Source organism: Pyricularia pennisetigena, chromosome 1 (genome assembly GCF_004337985.1).
Source record: "Pyricularia pennisetigena strain Br36 chromosome 1, whole genome shotgun sequence".
Taxonomy (NCBI): domain Eukaryota; kingdom Fungi; phylum Ascomycota; class Sordariomycetes; order Magnaporthales; family Pyriculariaceae; genus Pyricularia; species Pyricularia pennisetigena.
This window is the reverse complement of record NC_043740.1, coordinates 4,901,917-4,926,048: the sequence shown is the minus strand read 5'-3', so window position 1 is coordinate 4,926,048 and position 24,132 is coordinate 4,901,917. Positions and strand designations below refer to the sequence as shown.

The window sequence follows — 24,132 nt, the reverse complement described above, 5'->3', positions numbered from 1 at the left end:
GCGCCCAATCTAAAAAATAAATAAAACAACTACTCCAAAAGCTTTTACCGGAGCGGGAAAAACACCTAATTCATTGGGTGTTTGCCCAGGCCGTTTAGGCCTTCCACCATGCACTAAAAACTACGCTTTTTTACGGAACCAATTTTATAGGCCGCCGGAAAAGTATAAACTTTTGGAAAACGTTATATAACCCGGTTTGTGGTTCGTTGTCTAATCTTTTGCATTTAAACGCCCCGTCGAATCAAAAATGCCCGGGTTAATAGAGTTACTACGGAAATAATTAAATTTTGGTGGCTTTATATTATTAACCCCATTATTAAGGATATTAAACCGGACACTCGGTGGAACATGGACGAAACCTGTATAATAAAAGGTAGAGAATTTAACCGCCTAGTATATGCCTTTAACGCGATCCCGCCGTCGCAGCGGAAAAAGCCCGAAGCGCGGAGGTAAACGATTATAATCGAATATGTCTCGGTTACGGGGGTTATTGTACCTGCCCTCGTTATATTTAAAGGGAAAAACGTACAATAACAATAGCTTTTAATAAATTTGGATTATTTCGATAATTGGTAACTTTTTACAACCGAAAATGGGTGGATAAATAAGGAAACGGTTATCGAATAGTTAAAAACACTATTTATTCCGTATACCCAATTTTTAACCCCTAAAAAGCGGTTATTGGTTTTCGACGGCCATAAATTACACGTTACGGACTAATTTATACTTTTTCAACCCCAAAATAAGATTTAACTCCCATATTTACCCCTTTATTCGTCGCACGCTTTTCAAGTATTGAATTTATCTATTTTTGGGGCGTTAAAAAAGGCTTTTCGACGTTAATCTGGTTTTATAAACCAGTTTTTCTGTTCGACGGTTATTGGAAAGCGAAATTTCCTCTCTTACTATAAAAAAACCAAATGGAAAGTATTTACAGTAAAATATATTCAATTTGGGTGGCGTATAACGGGGTTATAACCGGTAAATTTGGTTAAGCCATTTTCAAATTCTTTTTTGCCAAAAAATAGCAACGCCAACGTTATAAAAGGTAGAAATAACGGTTTGTAAAAGGATGAAATACCGGAAAACCCAGCCCAGAAAATTAACGACACGTTTATACTTATTTGGAAAACCCCTAAAACGACCCGCAATATTCAATTTTAGTCACAGGAAATTTCCTGGTCCGAAAAAAGTAACACCATTTTACGGCTTTTGTTTGCTGTTAACAATATGGGTTGCTAACAGGGGTTTAGGCATTAACCTAGGTGCGGCGAGGTACTAGTTGCGTTGTGTGAGGAGGTTACGAGATAGAATAAGCTTACTCTTGAACGGGGGGAAAGGTGAATCACGTATAAGGCTAATGGAACGTTGAAATGGCAGATAACCGTCGGCTAGCGGGTGATAGAGATGATATATTGTTGCACAATCGATTCGTTAAATCGTTGAATCGATAAAGGTTATGAAGGTAATGAATCTAGGGCTGAGTTGTGAATTACGTGTTCGAATCCGTAGGTGCAAATCTTCGATCCGGATGCCCGGAATGCGGGGTCATGTCACATGATTTTGGCCTTATTCATGTGACTGACCTGCCGGCCTATTGAGCCTAACGGCCCATTGAGCCTAACGGCCCATTGAGCCTAACGGCCTATTGTGCTTATACATGCACAGAAAATCTGTGACCACAACGGGATTCGGACCCACGAACTTTAACAGCGTATATATGATATAGATGGTACGTGCATTATACCACTAAGCTAGATTAGATATGACGTATTTGCTTTGTTGTTAAAACTATGAACGAAGACGTCATATACAAAGCTTTGTGTATATAAACGCGTATACGTTTTATTTGTTATTTATTTATTTATTCGATGCAGGGTGACTAATAGAATAAGCCCGTGCTAGCCGTTATAAGATAATGCAGGGTAGCTAATAAAATTAGCCCTGCGCTAGCCAGGTTCACACGTTGTAAAGGCCTGTAATTACAGGGCTTAAATGCATTAAATTGTTCACTAAATTTTGGGATTAATAGATTTAATTCATTGGTGGGGGAAACTTTGCTTTATCTCCCTTATATAGACTCCGATATCGCAGTGGGGGTCCGCACACCAAAAAGTGTTCCGGTACCGCACACGATTTCCCAAAAAATTGTTTTATATGCGTTGTTGGAAAACACCCTCAATTCCATACAAACCATCTCTGGGTTCGCACTAATTTGTTAATTTGGTAAAAATTTCAACCCGGTACAGGGTAGCTGATTCGTAAATGCAGGGTGGGTGTTAAACCCGATACAGGGTGAAACCCCACTCGCTGACATTTCAAATCGCAATTCCTGCAACACACAAAATATAACAAAAAATCCAACAACCCCAACAGCCCCATTTCGGCACTATCTATTGTGGCTTATATACAAATAAAAATGGGCCCATTACATGTTAAATAATGCATATAATTAACACCCCATCTTTTTTGCTACTATTTATATAAAATCGGAAAAAGAATATATAAAAAATAAAAAATAAAACCCCCAGAAAAAAATCCCCCTTATATCCCAACCCGATTCGAATTGCCGATATAAACCCCCTGGATAATTAAGCCCTTCATACCGACCTATAACCCCCGAAATGGACGAAACCCCGAATTGGAAAAAAACCCCAGAATTGTAATAACCTCCGGATTCGAACCCCCGATTTGTATAATATTAACCCACGGAATTAACTACTAAACCAGGTAATTAATCTGGCTGTTCGTTGGTAGTAGTCCAAATTAGGTATTAATAATTATATGCGTTATTTAGCATATAATGAGTCCACTTTTATTTGTATATAAGCCATAATAGATAGTGCCGAAATGGGGCTATTGAGCTTGTCAGATTTTCTATTATATTTTATGTATTGCAGTAATTGCGATTCAAAGTCAGCGAATGGGGTTTCACCCTGTACCGGGTTTAATACCCACCCTGCACTTAGGAGTCAGCTACCCTGTACCGGGTTGAAATTTTCACCAAATCAGCAAATTAGTGCGAACCCAGAAATGGTTTGTATGGAATTGAGGGTGTTTTTTCAACAACGCATACAAAATAATTTTTCGGAAAATCGTGTGCGGCACCGGAACCCTTTACGGGGTGCGGACCCCCACTTCGATGTCGGAAAATATATAAAAGAAATAAAGCAAAATTTCCCCCACCAATGAATTAAATCTATTCATCCCAAAATTAGTGAATTTAGTGCATATAAACCCTGTAATTACAGGCTTTTACAACGTAACTAGGACCACGCCGCACCTAGGCTAATGCCTAACCCCCTGTTAGCAACCCATATTGTTAACAGTATATAAGGGAGACAAAGCAAAGTCTCCCCCACCAATGAATCGAAATTATCAGTCCCAAAACTTAGTGAACATTTAGTGCATTTAAACCCTGTAATTACAGGCATTTATGGCGCAACTAGCACCACGCCGCACCTAGGCTAATGCCTAAACCCCTGTAAGCAACCCATATTGTTAATAATAAATTATTATACGGTTTATCGGGACTAAATATTATTATCGTACGCTGGTTTTCCTTTATTTATTTTTCGTTCGTTTGTTTTTTTTTATTAATCGTCTTTATTTCCAATGAATTATACGAATTTGTCTTATTTTGCTTCTTGGGATGGGATCGTACATTTTTTTAATAAATCGACGTACATTTTGCGGATTTCGCCCGTTATTTTGTCCAGCTGGTAACTTGTCCAATTGTTAAACTTTTTTTAGTATCGGTTGCGCAATTGTTATTTAAAATTATATATTCCCGCATTTTAAATTTTGCGTTTATTAACCAAAATTTCGTAACAGCGTTATATAATTTTATTAACAATATCGGTTACTGACAGAGGTTCAGGCATTAGCCTAAATGCGGCGTGCTGCTAGTTGCACTATAAAGGCTTATAATTACAGGGCTTAAATGCACTAAATTGTTCATTAAACTGGTTTACTAATTTTGGGATTAATAGTTTAAATTCATTGGTCGGGGAGATTTTGCTTTATCTCCTTTATATACCCTCCGACATCGAAATGGGGGTCCGCACGCCAGATATCGTTCCGGTACCGCATACGATTTTCCGAAAAACTATTTTATATAGGTTTTGGAGCAAACACCCTTATCGCCATACAAACCGTTTCTGGGTTTGCACTAATTTGCTAATTTGGTGAAATGTTTAACCCGATACAGGGTAACTAATTCATAGGTGAAGGGTGGGTACTAACCCGTTTTAGGCCAAATCCCATTCGCTGACCGTTGAATCGCAACTCCTTCAATATAAAATATAATGGATAATCCGACAACCCCGACAGCCCCACTTCGGCACTATCTATTGTGGTTAATTCATAATTAAACGTGGACCCAATATATGCTCAATAATGCATATAATTAACAAAATATATAACGGCCATTTTGGGGTTTAATAATTATTAAACATCGGGCGGTAATTAATTTTATACGTGCGGGTTAACATATTTTGACCAGGATATATTTTTAATCCTGCTCGTTTTAATTATTTTGGTCGCGGTAGGTGTGCGCAATAATTTCGCTATAGGCAATTATTGCTCCTCAAATTCGTAGTTATTTTCGTCGCGCGTGTTTGGTATATTATTTGTTATTGCCATTTTTGCAATAATGATTCATTTGAACAAAAATTATATAATTGTCGAACGATAGCGTTCAATTTAACTTTTTTAGTACAAACGTGTTAAATTCGTCCAATTTCAAATTTCTGGTTATTCCAATGGGAAATATCCTATTTGAATTTTAGGTAGTAGTATAAACCGGATTTAAGCGTTTAAATATCCAATAGGATGGGTTTTCGTGCGCGCAATTTATTTTTCTACGTTACCAATATATGAATTTCGTATATTTGGTTTCCGCATTTGTATTTGTAGACCAATGCTCGTAAAATTGTGTTTTTATTAATATATTGTGGAAACCCTTAATATAAAGGGTAATGACGATATATTTCTCTATGTTAGGATATATTCGGTGCAATTCTTTATTTCAATCTGGCGATAACACCTTATTATTGCACCGCTAATCAAAGACTTTGCGTGCGGGCCGTGCGTCGCTTTTAGTCATCCAATTGCGGTCCGTGCACCGCAATTAGTCATCCCGTTCCGCCGGGTTGGATCCTCCGCCCCGGATCTCCCTATTCGTGCATGCGCGCTAGTGAGGTTATTCCAACACTTATTTATATATTCGCCTCCATTATCGGTAAAGAACTGTTTTATTGTCCTTTTACCATTTGTATTAACGGTACTATTATCCATTTGTTTTTTATATATGTTAAATGCCTCTAGGGCATCAATCAGCCTTTGTCTTTAACAATGCAACACGTAAATGACGTGACTTTTTATCCAAAAAAGTTATATAATATTTATACTAATTATATGTTGGTGGATTTATGGGTCCACCTAAATCGTAATGGACTATCTAAAATATTAGAATTCATGATACTTGCAGAAGTCCTGTTCATTTTCCAATTGGATTTTGCAGCTAAGCAAATCTCACACGTATATTTATTATAATTATATATATATCGTTTTTGGATATCTTTATTTTATTTGTTTTTATTAACTGCAGGGCGACTAATAAAATTTGGCTGTGCTAGCCGTTATAAGAAGGTGCAGGGTAGCTTATATAATTAGCGCTGCGCTAATCATATTCACAACACCGGGGCGCAAAAGATTAAATATACGTCGAGCTAAGGTACGGGTAGGGCGAATGGCGGTTAAGGTACGCGTAAAAAAGGTTTCAAAACGGCGACGGGGTATAATGGCGGCGAGAGTAAAAAAGCGCGGGGAATACGCGGGACGAAACTGCTGTACGGACGTAACAGGGAAAAAGTTAAAATAACAATCAGACCACGAAAACATTATTTTCTCGGCGCGTTTTTTTCACGTCTTTTCTATAGCGCGACGTATTAAGTTTTTCAAACCTTTGAAAATTAATAACGTTATCGAAATAAATACCCGCGTTAGGGAAAAAAGGACGGACCTCCAAATAACCATAGCCGCGAATTAACGTTTATATCAATTAGCGGTTATAAACACCACCGTTACGAGAAAAATATTAAGTGTAGCGGTAAAAACGTTACTCTTGGTAAAAGTTATCGCGACGCCAAAATTAGCCAATTTATTCTACGCGTTTTAATAAACGCGGACCTAATTGATATACGCGGTAAAAAATTACGTGATAAAATAGCATCTCTATTTAAAGGTTTTTCCATATTTATAATAATATTCCGGATCGAAAGGCGGATAATGTAACGATTATTATAAATTATAGTTTTGGATTTTCGCAAACGACGACGAAATATCAGGTTAAAAACGTAAACGGTTTCGCTATAATAGTAATATAATCTTTTGGTATTATAATATCGTTAATAGCTAATTCCGTCGGGGGTAAAACTATATTCCCAAATTTTATTCGTTTTAAACATTTAATGTAAAAAACACAGAAAATAAATACGTTTTCCGGGGCGGTATATTCGTCGTTATTTAAGTGAAATATACGGAGGCTTAGTCTCAGTGCTCAGACTAGACCCCCCTGCTTCGCAGTGGGGACCGAGCGCTCCATGTACCTTTTAGCCACATGGCTTTTCGACCAATTATATCGGCCGAAAAGATCGCGCTCGTTCTAGTCTGAGGACAACTTGTCGCATTTTGCCGTTTATGGCGGTAAGCCGGTACTACCAACGACAATTTGTCGCACTTCGGCGTTCGTGGCGGCACGCCGGTACCACTAACGACAATTTGTCGCATTTCGCCGTTTATAGCGGGTATATACATTGTATTCGCATTATAATAGCGAAAAGAAGTAGTATAACCATAATATGCAATTGAATATTCGAATAAGAAAATAAACAAAGATTATAGAAATATAGAATAACCCTCCTGGGATTCATTGGAATTTGCTAATCTTTTTGTTTAAAACCGCGTTTGTATAACTAATTTATTTGGCAAGATATTTAAACATTTAGTAAAATCTGTAATTTTTCATTATATTTAATTATTATTTTGAATAATGGTATATAATATCAACTTAAAGCCAGATTATAATATTTATAGTTCAACGGTCGTAGAACTACAAAGTGCATGCAGTTATCGTTTGAAACGAAAATTGTATTAATGGTTTTATATTAATGAGTAATTTATTTAAAACCTAAATAATTTACGCAAATATGGGTAAAACTATAAACAAAATCAATACATCCATTTTTTGAAGATCTATATACAAGTGTTATTTACCCTTATTCTTATAAATATTATTTAATTAAACAAAGCAACAACTAAAAAATAGCACAAACTTAACCTTCCTTTATATAAAAGAATAATATAAGCGGGGTGTTTATAATATAGGTTGCTTACAGGGGTTTAGGCATTAGCCTAGGTGCGGCGCGGTGCTAGTTGCGCTATAAGGCCTGTAATTACAGGGCTTAAAAGCACTAGATTATTCACTAAAATGGCTCACTAATCTTGGGATTAATATTTTAAATTTCTTGGTGGGGGAAATTTTGCTTTGTCTCCCTTATATATTTTCCGACATCGAAATTGGGGTCCGCACCCCTAAAAGCGTTCCGGTGCCGCACACGATTTTCCGAAAAATTATTTTGAATGCGTTGTTAAAAAAACACCCTTATTTTTATATAAACCATTTCTGGGTTCGCACTAATTTGCTAATTTGGTGAAATTTTCAACCCGATACAGGGTAGCTGACTTGTAAATGCAGGGTGGGTGTTAAACCCCACTCGCTAACCCTTTAAATCGCAACTCCTGCAACACACAAAATATAACGGATAATTCGACAACCCCGACAGCCCCACTTTGGCACAATGTATTGTGGCTTATATATAAATAAACGTGGACCCACTACATGCTAAATCACGCATATAATTAGCACGGGGTATTATAAATCGGATCCCACGTTAACGTTTGCTTATATATTTAATCCAATGCCTCAAATTCTGGGTTTATTATTGTGAAAATTGGTAAAAAATATAAAAGCGTTTCGATTGTAAATTATGTACAAAATTATATACACCTTACCTATCCGTTTATTTAACGGTTATATAATTGGATATGTATACCAAATTATATTATTGAGTTAAAAATACGTATATTACCCTCTAGGTGCATAAGTCATGAGATTCGCTTGCAGAATAGAAATAATACAAAATTAATAAAATAGAGCACAAAATAAATAAACAATACACATTTAGCATTTTTTTATATAAAAAAGTTTCTAAAACCAACCTTATAGGTTGGATTTGACGTGGACGCTTGCTTATATACTTCATCCAATCCCTGAAGTTCTGGTTTTAGTGTCGTTAAAATTGGTAAAAATATAAACGAGTTTTAATTGTTAATTATACACAAAAATGTATATACTTTGCCTATCCGCTTATTTAATTGCTTATATAACACGGTATATACACCAAAATCTAATACAGCGGTATATATATACGACCCTCTACGTGCAAGAATTATAAAATTTGGTCGAAGATTGAAAATAATATTAACAAAAATCGAAAAAACAATACCACTATGAACGGATTAAGGGCAGGTGGTATCCAACTTTTAATTAACGAACCGTATACAAAAGATTTTGGCTTCATAAAAAAGGCCTACCAATTCCTATTTTTAACAATGTTTTCTTTTTTCAATATTTTGCGTGGTTGTAGAATAATAAGGGAATGTCGGTCGCAAAAATGCCAAAAATACCGCCATGAACGGCGAAAATCGACAAGTTGTCCTCAGACCTGAACCAGAGCGTTCTTTGGATGGACCCACAGGTACATGCAAAGCCACGAATTGAGCCACGGCTCAATCAGTGGAGCTCTGGGCTTCAGGGATGAGCCCTGAGACTAACGAAGGCTGCTTTGGCGGACCGGTGCCTTCCCCAACTCTGACCTTTTGCTTCCAGAACATCTCGGCCGTCGCAAGAGCATGGTCAGGCAGTTTCAACAGGAGAGTAAGATGGGCGCAGCAGGGAAAGAAAGGGATTCGGGGGATATCGACGAAACGATACTGGCCAGTCTTGGTATGATTCTTCTGCCTTTTGATGGTTGTTCAGCTGGGATACCAAGCCTTCACGGCCAGCCGGGTTGCTGCGTCATTGATTGTCGGGGAGGCTATCAACCTAGTCATATTTGGGGTCCATTGCTGCTCGGCAGCTGGCTCAGGTGGTACTATTTTTGTTCTTGCCTTTTGATCAAACAGGTGCTGTGCCTCGCGGGTATGTCATCCGGGGTACATCTCCCGGCATTTCAGGGGCGGATGAGGGCGAAGTACAAATGCAGGCCGATGATTTCGATTGGTTGTTTATTTTGGGGGCCAGCTGAAAGGGGACATGTTGTATTACATTACTGTATAGGCTATTCCAAATTAGACACTTCGGTTTCTGGCTCAGCTAGTTACTGTACAAGAAGATGAGCTTCAAGTCGTGCTATATAAAAGCTGTCTTTGTGTACTGTTGAATAAAAAGTTTGATTGATTTGAAAAACAAGACGGATACCTAGGCTGCTGCTATCAATACATCTGTCTGACAAAGCAGCAGAACAAGACCAGACCCTATCTCTCCCCAGTCATGAAGGCAACGATGATTCTCTTATCGACATTCTCGGCCGCTGTCGGCATCAATGCAGCCCCCAGCGAGCCATGTTATGGGCCCGATGGTGCAGCAGGTGAGGAATCTCCAACCCCCAACATTGTAGACAGATATGGTTCCCTCTGCAGCAAAAGCCCCTAACCCTTCCCATCCTTTCATCCCTCGTGAAACAAAGGCGTCTGCCTCTCCAGCTCCGAATGCACCAAACAAGGCGGCAAGACCATCGACGGCGCCTGCCCAGCCGACGCCGCCAGCATAAAGTGCTGCAGCAAGCCGAGCTGCGGCGCCTCCAAAGCCGGCAACTGCCGCTGGACGTCCGACTGCGACGCCAAGTCCCAGTCGAACCAGTGCCCCGGCCCGGGCGGGTTCAAGTGTTGCAGCAGCGACGACGAGGGCTTTGGCGGCTATGCCGAGCCGGTGCTGCCGCCGGTGAGCCCCAAGTGTCTGCAGGTGGCGCGGGACGGGGCCGGCAAGATCGTCGAGGCGTGGCCGGGCCGCATCAGACAGGTGTACTGCGCGCGCGACTGCCAGTGTGGCGAGGGCAGCGACCACTGCTGCGGCAGGGCGACGGATATGATGTGCTCCGACGCCGGGGGCTCGGCGACGCTGTCGGGGAGGGAGATTGCTGAGTGGGTCATGAGGAACCGGGACGAGCTGAGGCTGAGCTATGTCATCTGGGGTCAGAAGATCTGGCACGTCAAGAACGACAAGGAGATGGGCTGGGATAAGTGGCGTACCATGGAGGACCGGAAGGATGTCACGCAGAACCACTGGTAAAGTCTTTGATCTCTCGTTCGGGCTTCTCAGGGGTGGGGTTGATATTGTTTTGCTTGCAATGACTAACATCAAGTATTGTTTTCTGCAGGGACCATGTGCATGTTAGCTACCGATAGACTGGAGGGGTGGAAAACTGGAGAAGTCGACAAGGCAAAGGTTGATTGATCAGGGCTCTAGAACATATGGGTTATATGGCGTCATGTATTTTTTGAAACAATATTTGAATTTCAACTTTCCAACATCCCCCCAAAGCAATCAAAGGCACTAGGGTCCCCGGGAATAATATGAGGGATGCCAATACCATTGAATAAGCATTGTGAGGCTGGCTGAATCAAAGAGGGACAGAGTCGGTGACCAATATCAAGTACAGGAACACTGAGCTCCTGAAAAGGTTGAATGCTTTTTACACGTCTGAAATTTTCTCTGTCAAGTTCCAAAGATTTCCCTGGAGGTAAAAAAGAGATTGGCTGAACTGCAGCCTAGTAAAGCGAGCAACAGTTGGGTTGCCATGATTTGGCACCTTTCCCTTTGCGGATCAGAAAGAGACCCCAGAGCAGGGCCGGCAAGAATCTGGCAAGTCTGTGACTATTTATTCTCACTTTCTTTTCAAACCTGGGTTTGCCAGCTTTTCTCTTCACCCACAACACCACAAGAATCTGCCCACTTTACGCTTTTAACTTTCGACAGCATCAACTTTCAAGCATAAAAAAAGTCCCCTTGAACATAGCACAACTATCACCATCACTGCCACGCTCACCAAGATGGCCTCAGAGATCTCCGACAAGTCCACCTTGACCAAGGCCTCCCTCGCCGGCCTCAAGCCCAGGGATATGGAAATCCTGAGCCTGATGGTCATCTGCTCTTCCCCGGAGTCCCTGGTGAGTTTGTCCTGCATTTCAGCAGCAAGATTCTCTTCTTCTTGTCTATGCCGGATCCTTCCAAGAACCAACTCTAATCTTTGTCTTTTCGGCTGTTCCTTTGAAGACCGCGAATCTCGCCAACGTCAACTTTGAAAGCCTGGCCGTCCTAGGCGGCTACAAGAACGCCCACGCGGCCAAGACTGCCGTGGGAATCATTCTCAAGAAGCTCCAGTACGTTGAACCCCAGGTCTTTCTTTTACACACGAAGACGAAGAAACGAAAAAGCAAAAAAGAGAAATGTCACCCTGGCCCCAGTATATCCTAACCCTCCGACCACTAACATGACCAAAACCAAAACCCACAGCGCAAGCTCCAGCACCCCCGAGAACGGCAGCGCCCTGCCCCCTCTCACCCCCAAGAAGCGCAAGGCGTCCGGCAAGAAGACCGCCGACGACGACGACGACAGAGACGCCGACACCCCGGCCAAGAAGCCGCGCGCCCGTGCCAAGAAGGCCGCTTCCGCCGAGCCCGCCTCCATGGACGTCGACATGGACGACCAAGGCGGAGTCCAGACCGAGTAGGGACGCCTTTTTGCCTGCCTCTCGGGAAATATTTCTTCTGTCTCGTTTTCACTATCTTAGGGTGCCGTGGCCGTAGCATTTCTCTTGCCTTTTTAACGATGGGAGGAGTTGGGTAACACGGAACTTGGGTTGATATCTTTTTTTTTTTTTTCTTCTTCTTTTGTTTGCAACACAGCCGTCATGGCTGTCTTACTCTGCAGATGCCGATCCAATTGTTCCGTGGAAGCCACTCTTTCGGAAGCAAGGATTTGATATTTTCTCTTTTTTTTTCCCCAAGTTTTGATAATGCTTTTGACAGGAAGATTCCCTGCAGTACACTGCTCGGTTATTTGGATTGGGGACAACTCAACTCGGACAAGTTATACCTCATGAGCAAACAGAGAGGATTTTAAGCAATAGGTATTCCTACAGATGAATGCCACAAATTACAATTTCCTCCTGCCCGTCTTTCTCATGCTGGTGTAGCATGCATCTCCCCTCTCGTGATCCAATCATCTTGCTGACGTCTATGCTTGACAATTTCACGTGCTCCACATGAAACTATCGATCGGTCTCCACATATTCACTCCATAAGCACGATGCTACAAGAACAAAGGCTGGTTTTTAAACATGACCATTCGGATTTTAACGGGACATAAAGTCTTGGATATCACTACACATTACAGCGAGCGTGAGCTCTCACCTGTTTTGCCAAACACTCTCAAAGCAACAAGAAAAAAGAGCTCTAGCTAGGCGGTGGCCGCCGCCTCGAGGGCCTTGCCCATGGACTCGGTGTACAACATGCCAGCCACAGAGGCCGAGGTCAGGGTCGAAAGGATGCCGGCCATGAGAGCCGAGAGCGCGACCGAAGATACATCGGCAGTACGCGACGGGGCAAGTTGCGAGAGCACACCGATTTGGGTGCCCAGAGATCCGACGTTTCCAAAACCCTGAAATCGAAAGACAACATATGTTAGTCCATGACACTGCCTAGACTCTGTGCGGTCTCAAGTTGGCAGCGGGCTGTACTTACACAGATGGCGTAGGTGGCAATAAGCTTGGACCGCTCAGACATGCTGGCGTACTCGCTGGTCTTGTCTACCAGAGCCAAGAAAGCAACAAACTCATTTTGGATGATCTAGAGAGGCTGTTAGCTCGACTTTCCTCACTGTCTGGTCTTGGGGTAGGCAATGTTCCTCACCTTGATGCCAATCAGCCTGGCGACACGCAGGCAGTCTTGTCCGGGAACACCCAGCAGCCAAGCGATAGGGAAGAAAATGTAGCCAAGAATCAGGTTGATGGAAAGCTTCTGTCCTCCAAAGTATCCAATGTCAAAGTAGACACCGATCCAGCCTAAATTTCTCTCGTCAGCATTGTCCACCAATAAGAGATGGGTAGATAGGTATGCGCGTCAACTCACCAAGAATACCGTCAATCATGGCAACAAAGGCAATGATACAAAGCAGCGTGGCGATGATCATGCCGGCAATCTTCAGACCGAGCCAAGCACCGTTGGCGAAAGCCTCCAGGGCGTTGGAAGCAGGCGACTCCTCCTTGGGGACAACAGCGTCGCCGGCAGTGAGCGTCTCCTCTGTCTCGGGGTAGCGCATCTTGGAGACTGCGAGTGAAGCGGGGATACTCATGATGCACGAGGACACCAGAGCCTGACGGTTGAGACCGAGACCAATGTAGGCGACGAGCACGGAACCGGCAATGGTGGCGAAACCACACGTCATGACCTGGTGCAGCTCGGCCTTGGTCATGTAGGGCACGAATGGCTTCACCAACATGGCAGATTCACCCTGACCAATGAAGGGAGTGGCAGAGGCGACAACGGCCTCGGCGCCAGACACGCGCAAGCTCCAGAAGAAGAACTTGGCGAACTTGCCAATGAACCACTGGATGAGTCCGAAGTAGAAGAGCAGCTGAACCAAAGCCACGAAGAAGATGATGGCAGGAATGACATTGGTCAAGAACCACGTCTTCTTGGGAACGGTGTCGTCGGTCAAGAACGTGACTCCAGCGTTGGCGAAGCCGAGCAGAGAACGGGCGAGGAACGAGATGAACTCGAAAATGTCGAATCCAGCTTGTGACCGGAGCACAAAGACTGCAATTATGAACTGGGTCAACATGCCACCGATGACCGTGTGCCAGGGAATGGCCCTCCAGTTGCGGGACGTGATCGTCAGAAAAGCAATCATGACCAAGAGACCAAAGATGGAGATGGCACGGCTAGCGCGGGTGTTCTCTGCCTCTTCGGGTGAAACCATGCTGCCGACCAGGAAGACGCCCAAGGTTCCGAGTCCTGCCAGGGGCTGGTGCAGCTTCTTCGGGATGATGTCGTACAGGCGAACAACGGTGTTGTTCCAGACGATGCTAAGTGGAGTCATTACAACCGACGTCGGTGCGTGGTTGAAGAAGATGCGGAGAACAATGGCGATGTAGAACAGCATGGGCTTCAGCCAACCATAGTTGTCGGAGCGGCGGACACCATTGTGGGCGACGATGCCGTAGATGAACCATCTGTAACATGCAATGAGTATCTGCTCTGTTTGAAGCAAGGCCCATGAGTATTGCCGCGGTGCATGCACCTTGGGGACCACGGCGCACCGCATTGGGCACACGTCATGAAATATACATACACGGTGAAGAAGACGAAAACCAGAGCCTCAATGACAAGCTTGATGACGGTACGGTGGCGACGGTAAAACAGCTTGATCTTGCTGGGTTTCTCATCTTGCTGGTTCGGGTTCGCAGTGACGGTGTCGCTGGAGCCCTTTTCGGCATCCATGTAATGAGGAGCGGCCTTGGGGTTACTGTCGCGGCGCGAGGAGAGAGAGGCCTTTTCGTCGTTATACACGGGCGCAGTGGCGTGCTGTTGGTTTCCCTGGGCGGGAGTAATATTGTCTGCCGTGTTGGCGAGGCCGGCACCGGAAGTGGTGTTTGCACCGAGCGTGGTGGTGGCACCCGGTGTGGCATAGACGCTGGGCGTCTCAGTGGCAGCTGTGGCCGTGCGCTCAGCCGAGGGCCGGCGTGGCGCCGTCTTGTCGTCGGTAGCCGGAGCACTCATGGTGAATGTGACGCTGTCCGTCTGGCTGCTGGCTAGGCGCTCTTCGTTGAGGAGGAGGCTCTTGTGCTGCAGAAATTCGCAAGCAGAGACCCAAGAAACCCAGAGGGACGGACAAGAGAGGGACACGCGACCCAGGCCAGGCCCTAAATGTTTGTGGAGCGCGACAGGGCGGCTCTTAAACAAGAGAGAAAAAAAAAAAAAAAATTCAAGACGATAAGAAGTCGTGTGTCCCCTCTCCGAAATTGGCGTCTCACGGTGCAGCCGACCGGGGGGTTCCCTCCACCCCGCCACCAGGGTTTCTTCCTGCACGGTACTATTCGTACTATAGGTGCAGTTGATTCGGCAGCTCAAAAGTGGATCGAGTGCTCTGTTGGTGACCGAAGGCGAACTCCCCACAGCTTCTTCTGGGCTTCTCAGCAGATTATCTGGGCTGCCATTCGATAGCCGTGATAAGAACCAGTGCAGAGTGGAGATTTTGAGCGATTACCTTCCCAAAAAAGTCCTTGGTCCGGCGCAATCTCAGAGCCAACGCGACCTATCATTGCATTCGCTTTTGCCGTTCCACCCTCGTGGGATTGCTCCCCCCGCAATTGGCACCCCTTTAGCTTCCTGCAAAATTTTCGGTGTATCCGAGGCCAGAACCGTCGCCACCCGATGGTTCAGGGCCAGGCCGTGATCCTGTCCAATTAAGCGATTGATTTGATGGATATGCGAAATCATCCACAACCACAAGTGCTTGTCGAGATTGCCTCGTCAGATACGCCAAGAACCAATGGCCGCCCCCATGGGGATGCAAAAGCCCGAGCTGGGATCAGGCAATCCAGGGTTCTGCGGTCTCGGCCGTGCGATGAATAGATAAAGAATTCAGCTCCTGCAAATATTTGCTGTAGCAATCTTTCGAGCCGAGATCCATCCTATCAGTTATCACGTGTTCCAAAATCATCACAACGTGCAACGTCGCCCAAGTCAATCAAGGCCACCAAGCACCCGACTAAACCCACATCCCGCGTCACTTTGGTGGGTTTTTATCGGGCCAGGTTCCATGACTTGACGTAAAAATCACGGATCGAAGGGACCTTGATGCAGCCGACGGCCGAGTTTGATGGTATTTAGCTTGATACGTGCGTCCTCGTCCATTGATGTTTACTGAACAACCAACAGCAAAATGCGTCGTTGAAAATTGAGACTTGATTGTGTATGATTCAGGTTTCGTACGAAAAAAAAAAAAAAAAAAAAAAAAGATTTCAATGCGACCTATCGCGTGGGCCTTACGTGTTGGTTCCAGATAAGGTCGGGTAGAAATGGATATCAGCGCGGCTGTTGGCTTGGCTGAGTGTGTCCTTATTCCATATCGCTCAATACCTCCTGCCAGGTACCTTACCTACTTACCTAGGTACTATGTCGGCGAATTGCTCTTACTTGATTAGTCTTTGTTCCAGCAGAAGATTGGTCACATGGGCGACAATGCATTTATCACGTGACTCTTAATACTTTGTAGCCCGCGATTAACGCCATTGTTGTTACAGTATTTAATTGCCTGCCTAAAGACACACAACATAGCTTCTGTCGGAGTATGAAAGCCGCTAATGATTTCCATCAAAAGCAACTTGACAATCCTGCTGTATTGGAAAGCTGTCGCAACTGCCAAAAAGAGTTCTGCACAATGTCGGTTTGGCTTCATGGTCTGACGCGCCTACCTGATCAAGGCATCGACCTGACTGTTTCTTGTGCTTTCCCATTTGGCTCCTTGCCTATCTAGATAATTTTCTTCATTGCTCACCCGAGCCATAGTACATGGCTTCCATGACAGGCAAAATCGCCGCAATTCTTTTTGTCCTAGAACTTGAGAACTTGTTATCCTGCTCGACTAGTTGACTCAACGCTCAAGACAGTAACGTAATAACAAACCCTTCTCTTCCTCTTCGCTTGGATCATACACCGTATTTTGTTCTTTGTTAGAATTTTTCTACGCGGCATGCACTATGTCTTGTCCCCGCGTGCCCATGGAGCTTTGGTTCACAATCCTGGAGCCTATGGCTCAGGAGATCGTCGCCGCCAAGCGCAGTAACCGATTCATCAGGCCCGGCTATGGCGCCCTGGCTTCCGTCTGCCGCCATTGGCAACATATTTTCGAGCCCAAGATCTTCGAGCACCTGACACTGCAAGCAGCAGACGTGCAATTCCTCAACGTTGTTGTTCGGGAACGCCGCAGACACCTAGTCAAACATATCTGGTTCATCATCGAGTTCAATATGTACTCTTCTCAGAATTCCGTCATTCACCCCCACGACTCTCTCGACTCTATTCCTTCGCATTTTTTCTGGCTTGCAATCAACAGCCTTTTCCAGGAACTGAGCGTGTGGGGCCCTCCCTACGCTCGCGGCGACAAAGGAGTCACTCTTGAGCTCAGCATGTGGTCCCCGAGTGACAACAAATACTCGTTCCAGGATATCGATCTCGGTGAAGGAGATTGGTTCACCTCATTCCCAGAAATTGAGGATGACTTTGAACGACACACGTTCGCGCTGCACGCACCGACTCATGGTTGGGTTCTAGGCTCAAGAGTTAGGTCAGCCACCAGGATGGAGTGGCAAAAATTACGACATTTCATCTGCTTGGAAGACGACATCGACATGCCAAGTGTTGTCGCAGTGACTGGCCTTCTCCTTCGACGCCAGACAAGGACAGATTTGCACGTGAGTGCGTACAATGCTATTTGTGCAAGGCTGCCGAACCTCGCCCACGTCCACTTGGAAATGTGGCAAGAATGGGAAGAAGCAAGAATCAAGGACAAGACAATCGGTAAGCTGTCATGTCTACGCCCACCTGCTTATGGCTGATAAACAGTCACACTCGTCGCCTGGCTCCCGTCTGCTCCCGACTAACATGTTGCATACTTGGCCCAACGGCAGAGCTAGGATCCCTAGTGAGATTGGCCTTCCCGCCCTGCATCGAGCGAGCGACGTTGCTATATGACACTAGCGAAGCAATACGTGAGGAGTATGAGGATTAGCTCACCAATTCACTCCAGAAGTTGCGCAACGAGTTGGCATATCACCTTATTCACTTTAGCCTTGCCCTTAAAGTTTTTAATTGTTCTTTTATCCTCTCTGCTGACGAGTTTTTCGAGCACTATCTCTACTCAACCTACTTCTACGATCGACCTTTACGTGCTATAGAAGCCGCAAGGGCGCACGAATTTAAATGGTTCTATATGAATCAGTTCACCATGACTTCACCAAGCTTGCAACCAGGAGCCCCCAGGTCCAAGGTCACACAGCTTGTTTATTCTGCAGGTCTAGCAGCACTCGACATGCCTGAGGTGAAAAAGTTTCAATTATGGCACGCTGGTGACGACTACGCATCGCTTTTGAGCTTCGAGGTTACAGCAGAAAATTGCCTCACGATCCATTAGAAAGGGACCTGGGATATCAATGAAATCAGGCTCGACGAGGAAACGTGGGACTGGGAAACCGATTTGGACAAGATCGAGCCATTCGGATATGTTCCCATATCGACCTGGCTCGACTTCAACATGGATGTGCTGGAATGCGAAGAGCCGGTTCGCTATACATCGACAATACTCGATAAAAATTTAATCAAGTGCCGCGGGGATGCCATGCATTTTTTGGGCCTGGGTCCCGAAATTGTACGTCCAATTTCGGTACACCAGATGCGCCGAGAGGCCAGGGGGTATGCACATGTATGATTGATGAATACTGAGGACTGCAGCCTTTTCTATTCGATGTTGATAAAACTGCCAATTCCATGTCAAGCAGAAACATTTATTCTTTACTCATTGTGTTCAACATCACCGCAGGTAGACCATTGCAATGAGAGAAGTAGCATTTAGCCCATTACTTAGCCATCAAGACAGAACCCTAAGACGTAGAGTACAGGGCATAGTACTTGTATAAGCTCCATTTGAAGTTTTTCTGCTCACAAAACCCATGCAGAGGATGTACGTGAAGTCACTGTTCCTTGATACACCAGTCGACATCATCTTTTAAAGCTACTTCTGGTAGCCATTGTTGGCGAAAGAACTAAACCAACAGCTCTTTGTCTATGATCATGAATTCTTTGGGTACGACACGAACATTTTGAATTCCTTCTGTGTGTCTTGACGCAGTTTCACAGGAATAGCTGTGCGATGATTCGAGACTCTTCATCGTGTTGGGTACTAGCAGTCTAGAGTGATACCGGAAGCGTCATACAGCTTCCATTGAAGAGATACAGGGGTTCTTTGTCGCAAACTTGCAATGTAGAAGACGCAAGAATGATGTAATCCTTTTCGTGTCCCTTGGGTCTAAATGTGTTGCCAAAGGGTCTCGAGGAAAACCCTACTGTCCACTTGCAAGAGTATTTTTATGTGTAGGTAAAGTAAGAAGCTTGTTGTATACCCGAGTAAGCTTGGAGATAAAGGTGAGTAAACAATCTACCCGACATTGACCTTGCCTTCCAACCGCATCCTTGTATTTTTTTTTTTTATCGCTCTCTTTGCAGTATCGTTGGCGCAGCCGGCGCCAAGGGGCGGGCGGAATCAAGCATCTCTCCAGCTGATGCTCGCTAGTTACTGTGATGGGCATTGTGATTATTCTTGGTCGCAGATTGGTTGGGAATAGTGAGGAATACACTGAAGCTCATGTGGGAAGAACCAATATGGGGGTTTGGTCATTACCTACTACTTTTTCTATCCCCGATCCGCGTCCGAAAGTCGAACATCAGTGATTACATTGGCTAGTGGTCTCAGACCTCTCTGTGCAGAACGCGGACATGTCATAACATTTTATTAAACTTTTAGTATACGCTTTTTCTTTTTTTTCTTTTTTCGTGAATAAGAAGATCAAAAACAATCACAGCATAAACATGCCGAGGGCCAACGAGCTCAAGGCCAAGGCGACACCGGCGACGGAAACCGACTCCCGGCCAGCCCCCGCCCGGATGGGCACCTCTGACGACGTAACGCCCGCTGACGGCGCGACGATGGAAGGGTCCGTCGCGGCGGCGGCCAGGAGGTTGGCCACGCTGGTGTAGGCCGGTTTGGGGTTCATATCGGCGTCGAACAGGCAGGCGTCGCCGGCGCCGGGGGACGACTTGGGGATCCAGCTGTACTTGTCGGTGGGCTGCCAGACCATGATGCCGACGCAGGCGTCGACGTCAAGGCACGAGCCGACGACGGCCTCGTAGTCGCGGGCCTGGTCCTGCACGGCGCGGCTGCTCGCTGGCAGCGACCGATGGCTGATGTCGAGCTCGGTGTAGCTTACCTCGACCCCGAGGTCGGCGAAGCGCTGGAGCTGAGCCGCGAGCTGCGTCCTGGTCGGGGTGCGGCCGACCGTCAGGTGACCCTGGAAGCCGACGCCGTCGATGCGCACGCCCTGGTCCTTGAGCAGCCGCACTATGCCCATCGCGGCGGTGGCCTTGGGCCCCGGCGTCTCGATGTTGAAGTCGTTGTAGTACAGCTTGGCGTTCGGGTCTGCGGTCGCGGCGGCGCGGAACGAGATGGCGAGAAAATCGGTGCCGAGGGTGCGGTGGAAAGGCGAGTTGCGGAAGGTGCCGTTCTCGTTGACAGCCTCGTTGACTACGTCCCAGGCGTAGCAATCACCGGCAAAGTGGCCGACCACGTTGGAGATGTGGGACTGGATGGCGGCGGTGAGGGTCTCCCGGGTCCAGGCGGTGGTTCTGACAAAGTTCGGGAGCTGCGAGTGCCAGACCAGGGTGTGACAGCGAAGCATATGTCCGTTGGCCTTGGCCATGGCGCGGACGCGATCCGCATTGGCGAACGAGAAGCGGCCGGACTCCCTTTCGATGGACTCCCACTTCATCGAGTTCTCCGGGACGATCATGCCAAACTCATTGGTGTTGTTGACGACGCTCATGTATCGCTCGTCGGCGAAGTTGCCGACGTCGCTGGCTGTGCCGAAGTAGAGCAAGCCGGCCTTGACGGCTAACGAGTGCAGACCTTCTGCGCCGGTGGTGCCGCCCGTCATGTTTCTGTTTCTCTGTGCATACGTCCCAGGCGCTGTGGCCAAGAGGCCTGCGAGGGTGATGAGGGTTGCTAGCCTTGTCATGATGATTATGCCCCGGACTTTGTACAGACAAGACAAAAATTCAAAAGAATTACTATGTTTTCACCAGCTTTAGACAAAAGACAATAAAAAGAAAGAAAAAAAAAAGAAAAAATGAAGGGTCAAAGACAGAGAGTTGCGGCATGTTTTATCCATCGCAGACACCCCACGAGTGCGAAACAAACACCTGCATATCTGCGCATCATGAGCCAAGCTCAAAATAAAACAATACACAATAACTGCCTTGGTAATAAAACACGGTCGATCATTGCTCGCCAACATGCGGAACTTGAATCTGCGGTCGAACTCTAGCCGGATGTTCAAGTTTCAAGGGGAGTCAGGATCGGTGGTTTGCGCATACACACGCACACACACACACACACACACAGGGGGTGGAGAGTCGAGGGCTGACAAAGTCATGCAAGAGAATCAATCCAAAATGTTCCAAAGAGCTTATCTCAATGCTCCCTCGATCATCCCACCAATTTCGGAATGCAGCCGAGAGATGGGACGTTTTAACGCGCTGGAGGGAAAAACGGCATTTGGTTCGTTGTGGAACTTTGTCAGTCACTCAATCAGCCTGATGATCATCAAACGTTGGACAGGTCCGCGAGGGCCCGTTGAGTCAATGCAGCTCAGTGATTTCTCAACGCGGGTTTGTCGAGATGGTCACATCCGAGTTTCGATCTGCACCAGGGTCTGTCTGGCTATGTGTAGTCTATATGCTATAGAGCAAATGGTAGGATATGGGCGTCATCCAATTGTGTTTTAGGGCGGCTGCGGCCATGTTAGACTTTGAACTCCCGTCGAACTACAGTAATTAAAGGCAGAAAATACAGCACAGTTCAGTTGAGGAATTGATTACCTTGGCTCTCTCTTTCTTTGCCTTGCCCTGCCTGAATCACGTGGATTCACTAGTTTTAGCTAGGTATTGGCAACCGTATCTCGCGCGCGTACCTTAGTCGATGAACAAGGGGCGCCCCACCCCAGTAGAAAGGGGTACGTACAGCTAGCTAATTGTGCGCCAGTTGCAATGTCATGCACAAACAAAGTCGGCGGCCCAACTGGACTAATTAGACAACTCACATGGCAGAGGCTGACTCCTGATTCCAACCCACTGGCAGTGGTCGCCTGCCAATCAACCCATGGCCCCTCCATAATCGTCATCCCGTTGCTTCAAGGTGGGACCTGCTCCAACTCCCGATCTACGAGGCGCCGTAAATCTCGGTACCTATTCGTCGAACCTTGGTTAGACGGGACGAGATTGTAAAGTTAGATTGTTGTAAAAAGGCAACATCTGCCTGCCTCCTAATCTCTACATTTTAATCCGCGCCAATGGGTTTCGACGACTGGTCCAAGAAGCTTTCCAAGGCTTCCGAGGCCACGCAAAAATTCATCAACAAAAAATGGCAAGTGAAACAAAACAACCTTTTCTTTCGTCTTGACCTCAGAGCGAGGCACACACCCCCCCTCCCTCCTCATGCACTGACTCGACGGTTTCTGACACGGCCGCAGGGAAGAGGGCAAAGAAACCCTCAATGAACGGCGCGCTCGTGCCGCCGCAGAAGAAGAGGCGGCCAAGGCGGCAGCGGCCGAGGCCCAGCTGGCCAAGGAGCGCAATGAGTTCCTGGCGCCCATCAGGGCCAAGCTGGAGGCCAGCAGCAGCCCCGCGCCCAACCCGGCCGAGGCACCCGCGGCCGAGTCGACGGCCAAGGACGCGCCGGGCGCCGCGACGTCGTACCACGACATGGAGCAGCCGCTCGAGTTCAGCCGCGACTCGCACAAGGCCGTGCTGCTGGTGACGACGCCCATCGAGTTCGGCCCCATCGAGCTGAGCAAGCAGTCGTACCGGCTCCTGGCGCGGCACGTCGGCATGAGCATGGACAGCATCTGCCACTGGGCCCTGTGCGTCATCGACCGCGGCGTCGGCAAGAGCTGGGCCTACGACCTCATGAGCGACCGCCTGGAGCTCAACATGATCGGCAGGAACGTCTTTCGCATCAACGAGGTCACGCCAGAGTACGTCCAGACCTGGAGCTCGGCCTACTACGTCGGCGAGACCACAAAGTCGCACGAGGAGGTCAAGATGCTCGGCGAGACCCACATGGCCCTGAACCCAAAGTACAGCCTCCTCGAGAGTAACTGCCAGCACCTGGCCGAGACCTTGATGAAGGCCCTGTGCGACGGGAGGATCGTGAGCCAGCACAAGCTGGACGAGGAGCTCAGAATGGTGTCGCCCAAGATGGCCATGGACATGATGATGGCTAAACTGGACTTCAAGCTCGATGGCTCAGAATCCAAGGGAGCCGAGCACAGCGATGAAGTCAAGAACGAGGTTAATATAATTGGGGAGCTATGGGGCAGGGTGAAGAAGTACCGTAATGATGACAAGAAGGGAGCCAAGGACGAGAAGAATGCAGAGAAGAAATGATGACCATGATGAGAAGCAAGATTTAGACTACAGTTGGACTTTGCGATTGCTATAACTCGTCGACACAAGGATATGGCATGCGGTTGCAAGCGGACTTTTTTTTTTTTTTGTAGTTGCATTTGCATTGGCCAGCATCCTGTCACAATAACGATGATTTTAATGATTAAATGGAATAATTGTACAAAAACAAGCCGATTTCTCTTTTTGGCTGTAGAGCATAAAGGCATGCAAGATGCACAGTCAAGCACATAGATCCAGACAGTCAACACTTCATAGAACAACCAATCGCCTCAAATTGTTAAAACTATTGTATTTGAGAAACGGTCCATGGAGCCGTCGGCCTAGGGCACTATCTATATGGCATCTGAGAGTTTTGATGATTCGTGGCGAACATGCAAGAGACTAAAACTATTCACATCAAGCAAGCCTCTGGGCGAACCAACAAACAGTGTCGCTTTATAAAAAGGTTATGATTACTGATACAAACGGGATTCTCATGCAAAGCGGTCCATGAAATAAATAATAATAAAGAAAACAGCGAGCTACGCCAAATTCGTAAAAAAAAAAAAAAAATAGGCTTTGCGGTCCTCCCAGAAACTTGGTAAAATGTTGTTTTGGGACGATATCGCCAACTTTACCCCTCGTCCGTAAGATGGTTGAATGGCTGGCTGAATTCCAGGTCCATCCTCTCTTCCCCCCAACCAGTGCCGCCCACAGTGAAGCCAACCTGTG

At 46.3% G+C, this 24,132-nt stretch overlaps 6 protein-coding genes across 6 annotated transcripts; 4 read left to right on the top strand and 2 right to left on the bottom strand.

Moving 5' to 3' along the window:
- Nucleotides 1-9,616: 9,616 nt before the first annotated feature.
- On the top strand, nt 9,617-10,530 carry PpBr36_07925 (uncharacterized protein; the record flags this gene model as incomplete). The annotated part of the gene is made up of 3 exons (XM_029895058.1): nt 9,617-9,713; nt 9,813-10,410; nt 10,503-10,530. The coding sequence occupies 3 exons, from the start codon at nt 9,617-9,619 to the stop codon at nt 10,528-10,530; spliced, it is 723 nt and encodes a 240-aa protein (XP_029748605.1).
- A 645-nt stretch (nt 10,531-11,175) lies between these two features.
- PpBr36_07924 (uncharacterized protein) lies at nt 11,176-11,855 on the top strand (the record flags this gene model as incomplete). The annotated part of the gene is made up of 3 exons (XM_029895057.1): nt 11,176-11,292; nt 11,399-11,505; nt 11,639-11,855. 3 exons carry the CDS (start codon nt 11,176-11,178, stop codon nt 11,853-11,855), a joined length of 441 nt encoding a protein of 146 aa, XP_029748604.1.
- Nucleotides 11,856-12,583: 728 nt separating this feature from the next.
- Nucleotides 12,584-14,904, bottom strand: PpBr36_07923 (uncharacterized protein; the record flags this gene model as incomplete). The annotated part of the gene is made up of 5 exons (XM_029895056.1): nt 12,584-12,784; nt 12,868-12,972; nt 13,036-13,187; nt 13,255-14,357; nt 14,477-14,904. The coding sequence occupies 5 exons, from the start codon at nt 14,902-14,904 to the stop codon at nt 12,584-12,586; spliced, it is 1,989 nt and encodes a 662-aa protein (XP_029748910.1).
- A 1,982-nt stretch (nt 14,905-16,886) lies between these two features.
- Nucleotides 16,887-18,613, top strand: PpBr36_07922 (uncharacterized protein; the record flags this gene model as incomplete). Its single annotated transcript, XM_029895055.1, has 4 exons — nt 16,887-17,706; nt 17,817-17,904; nt 17,977-18,286; nt 18,320-18,613. The coding sequence occupies 4 exons, from the start codon at nt 16,887-16,889 to the stop codon at nt 18,611-18,613; spliced, it is 1,512 nt and encodes a 503-aa protein (XP_029748602.1).
- A 1,144-nt stretch (nt 18,614-19,757) lies between these two features.
- PpBr36_07921 (uncharacterized protein) lies at nt 19,758-20,972 on the bottom strand (the record flags this gene model as incomplete). The annotated part of the gene is made up of 1 exon (XM_029895054.1): nt 19,758-20,972. One exon carries the CDS (start codon nt 20,970-20,972, stop codon nt 19,758-19,760), a length of 1,215 nt encoding a protein of 404 aa, XP_029748601.1.
- A 1,332-nt stretch (nt 20,973-22,304) lies between these two features.
- Nucleotides 22,305-23,400, top strand: PpBr36_07920 (uncharacterized protein; the record flags this gene model as incomplete). Its single annotated transcript, XM_029895053.1, has 2 exons — nt 22,305-22,382; nt 22,490-23,400. Exons 1-2 carry the CDS (start codon nt 22,376-22,378, stop codon nt 23,398-23,400), a joined length of 918 nt encoding a protein of 305 aa, XP_029748600.1. The 5' UTR covers nt 22,305-22,375.
- Nucleotides 23,401-24,132: the final 732 nt, after the last annotated feature.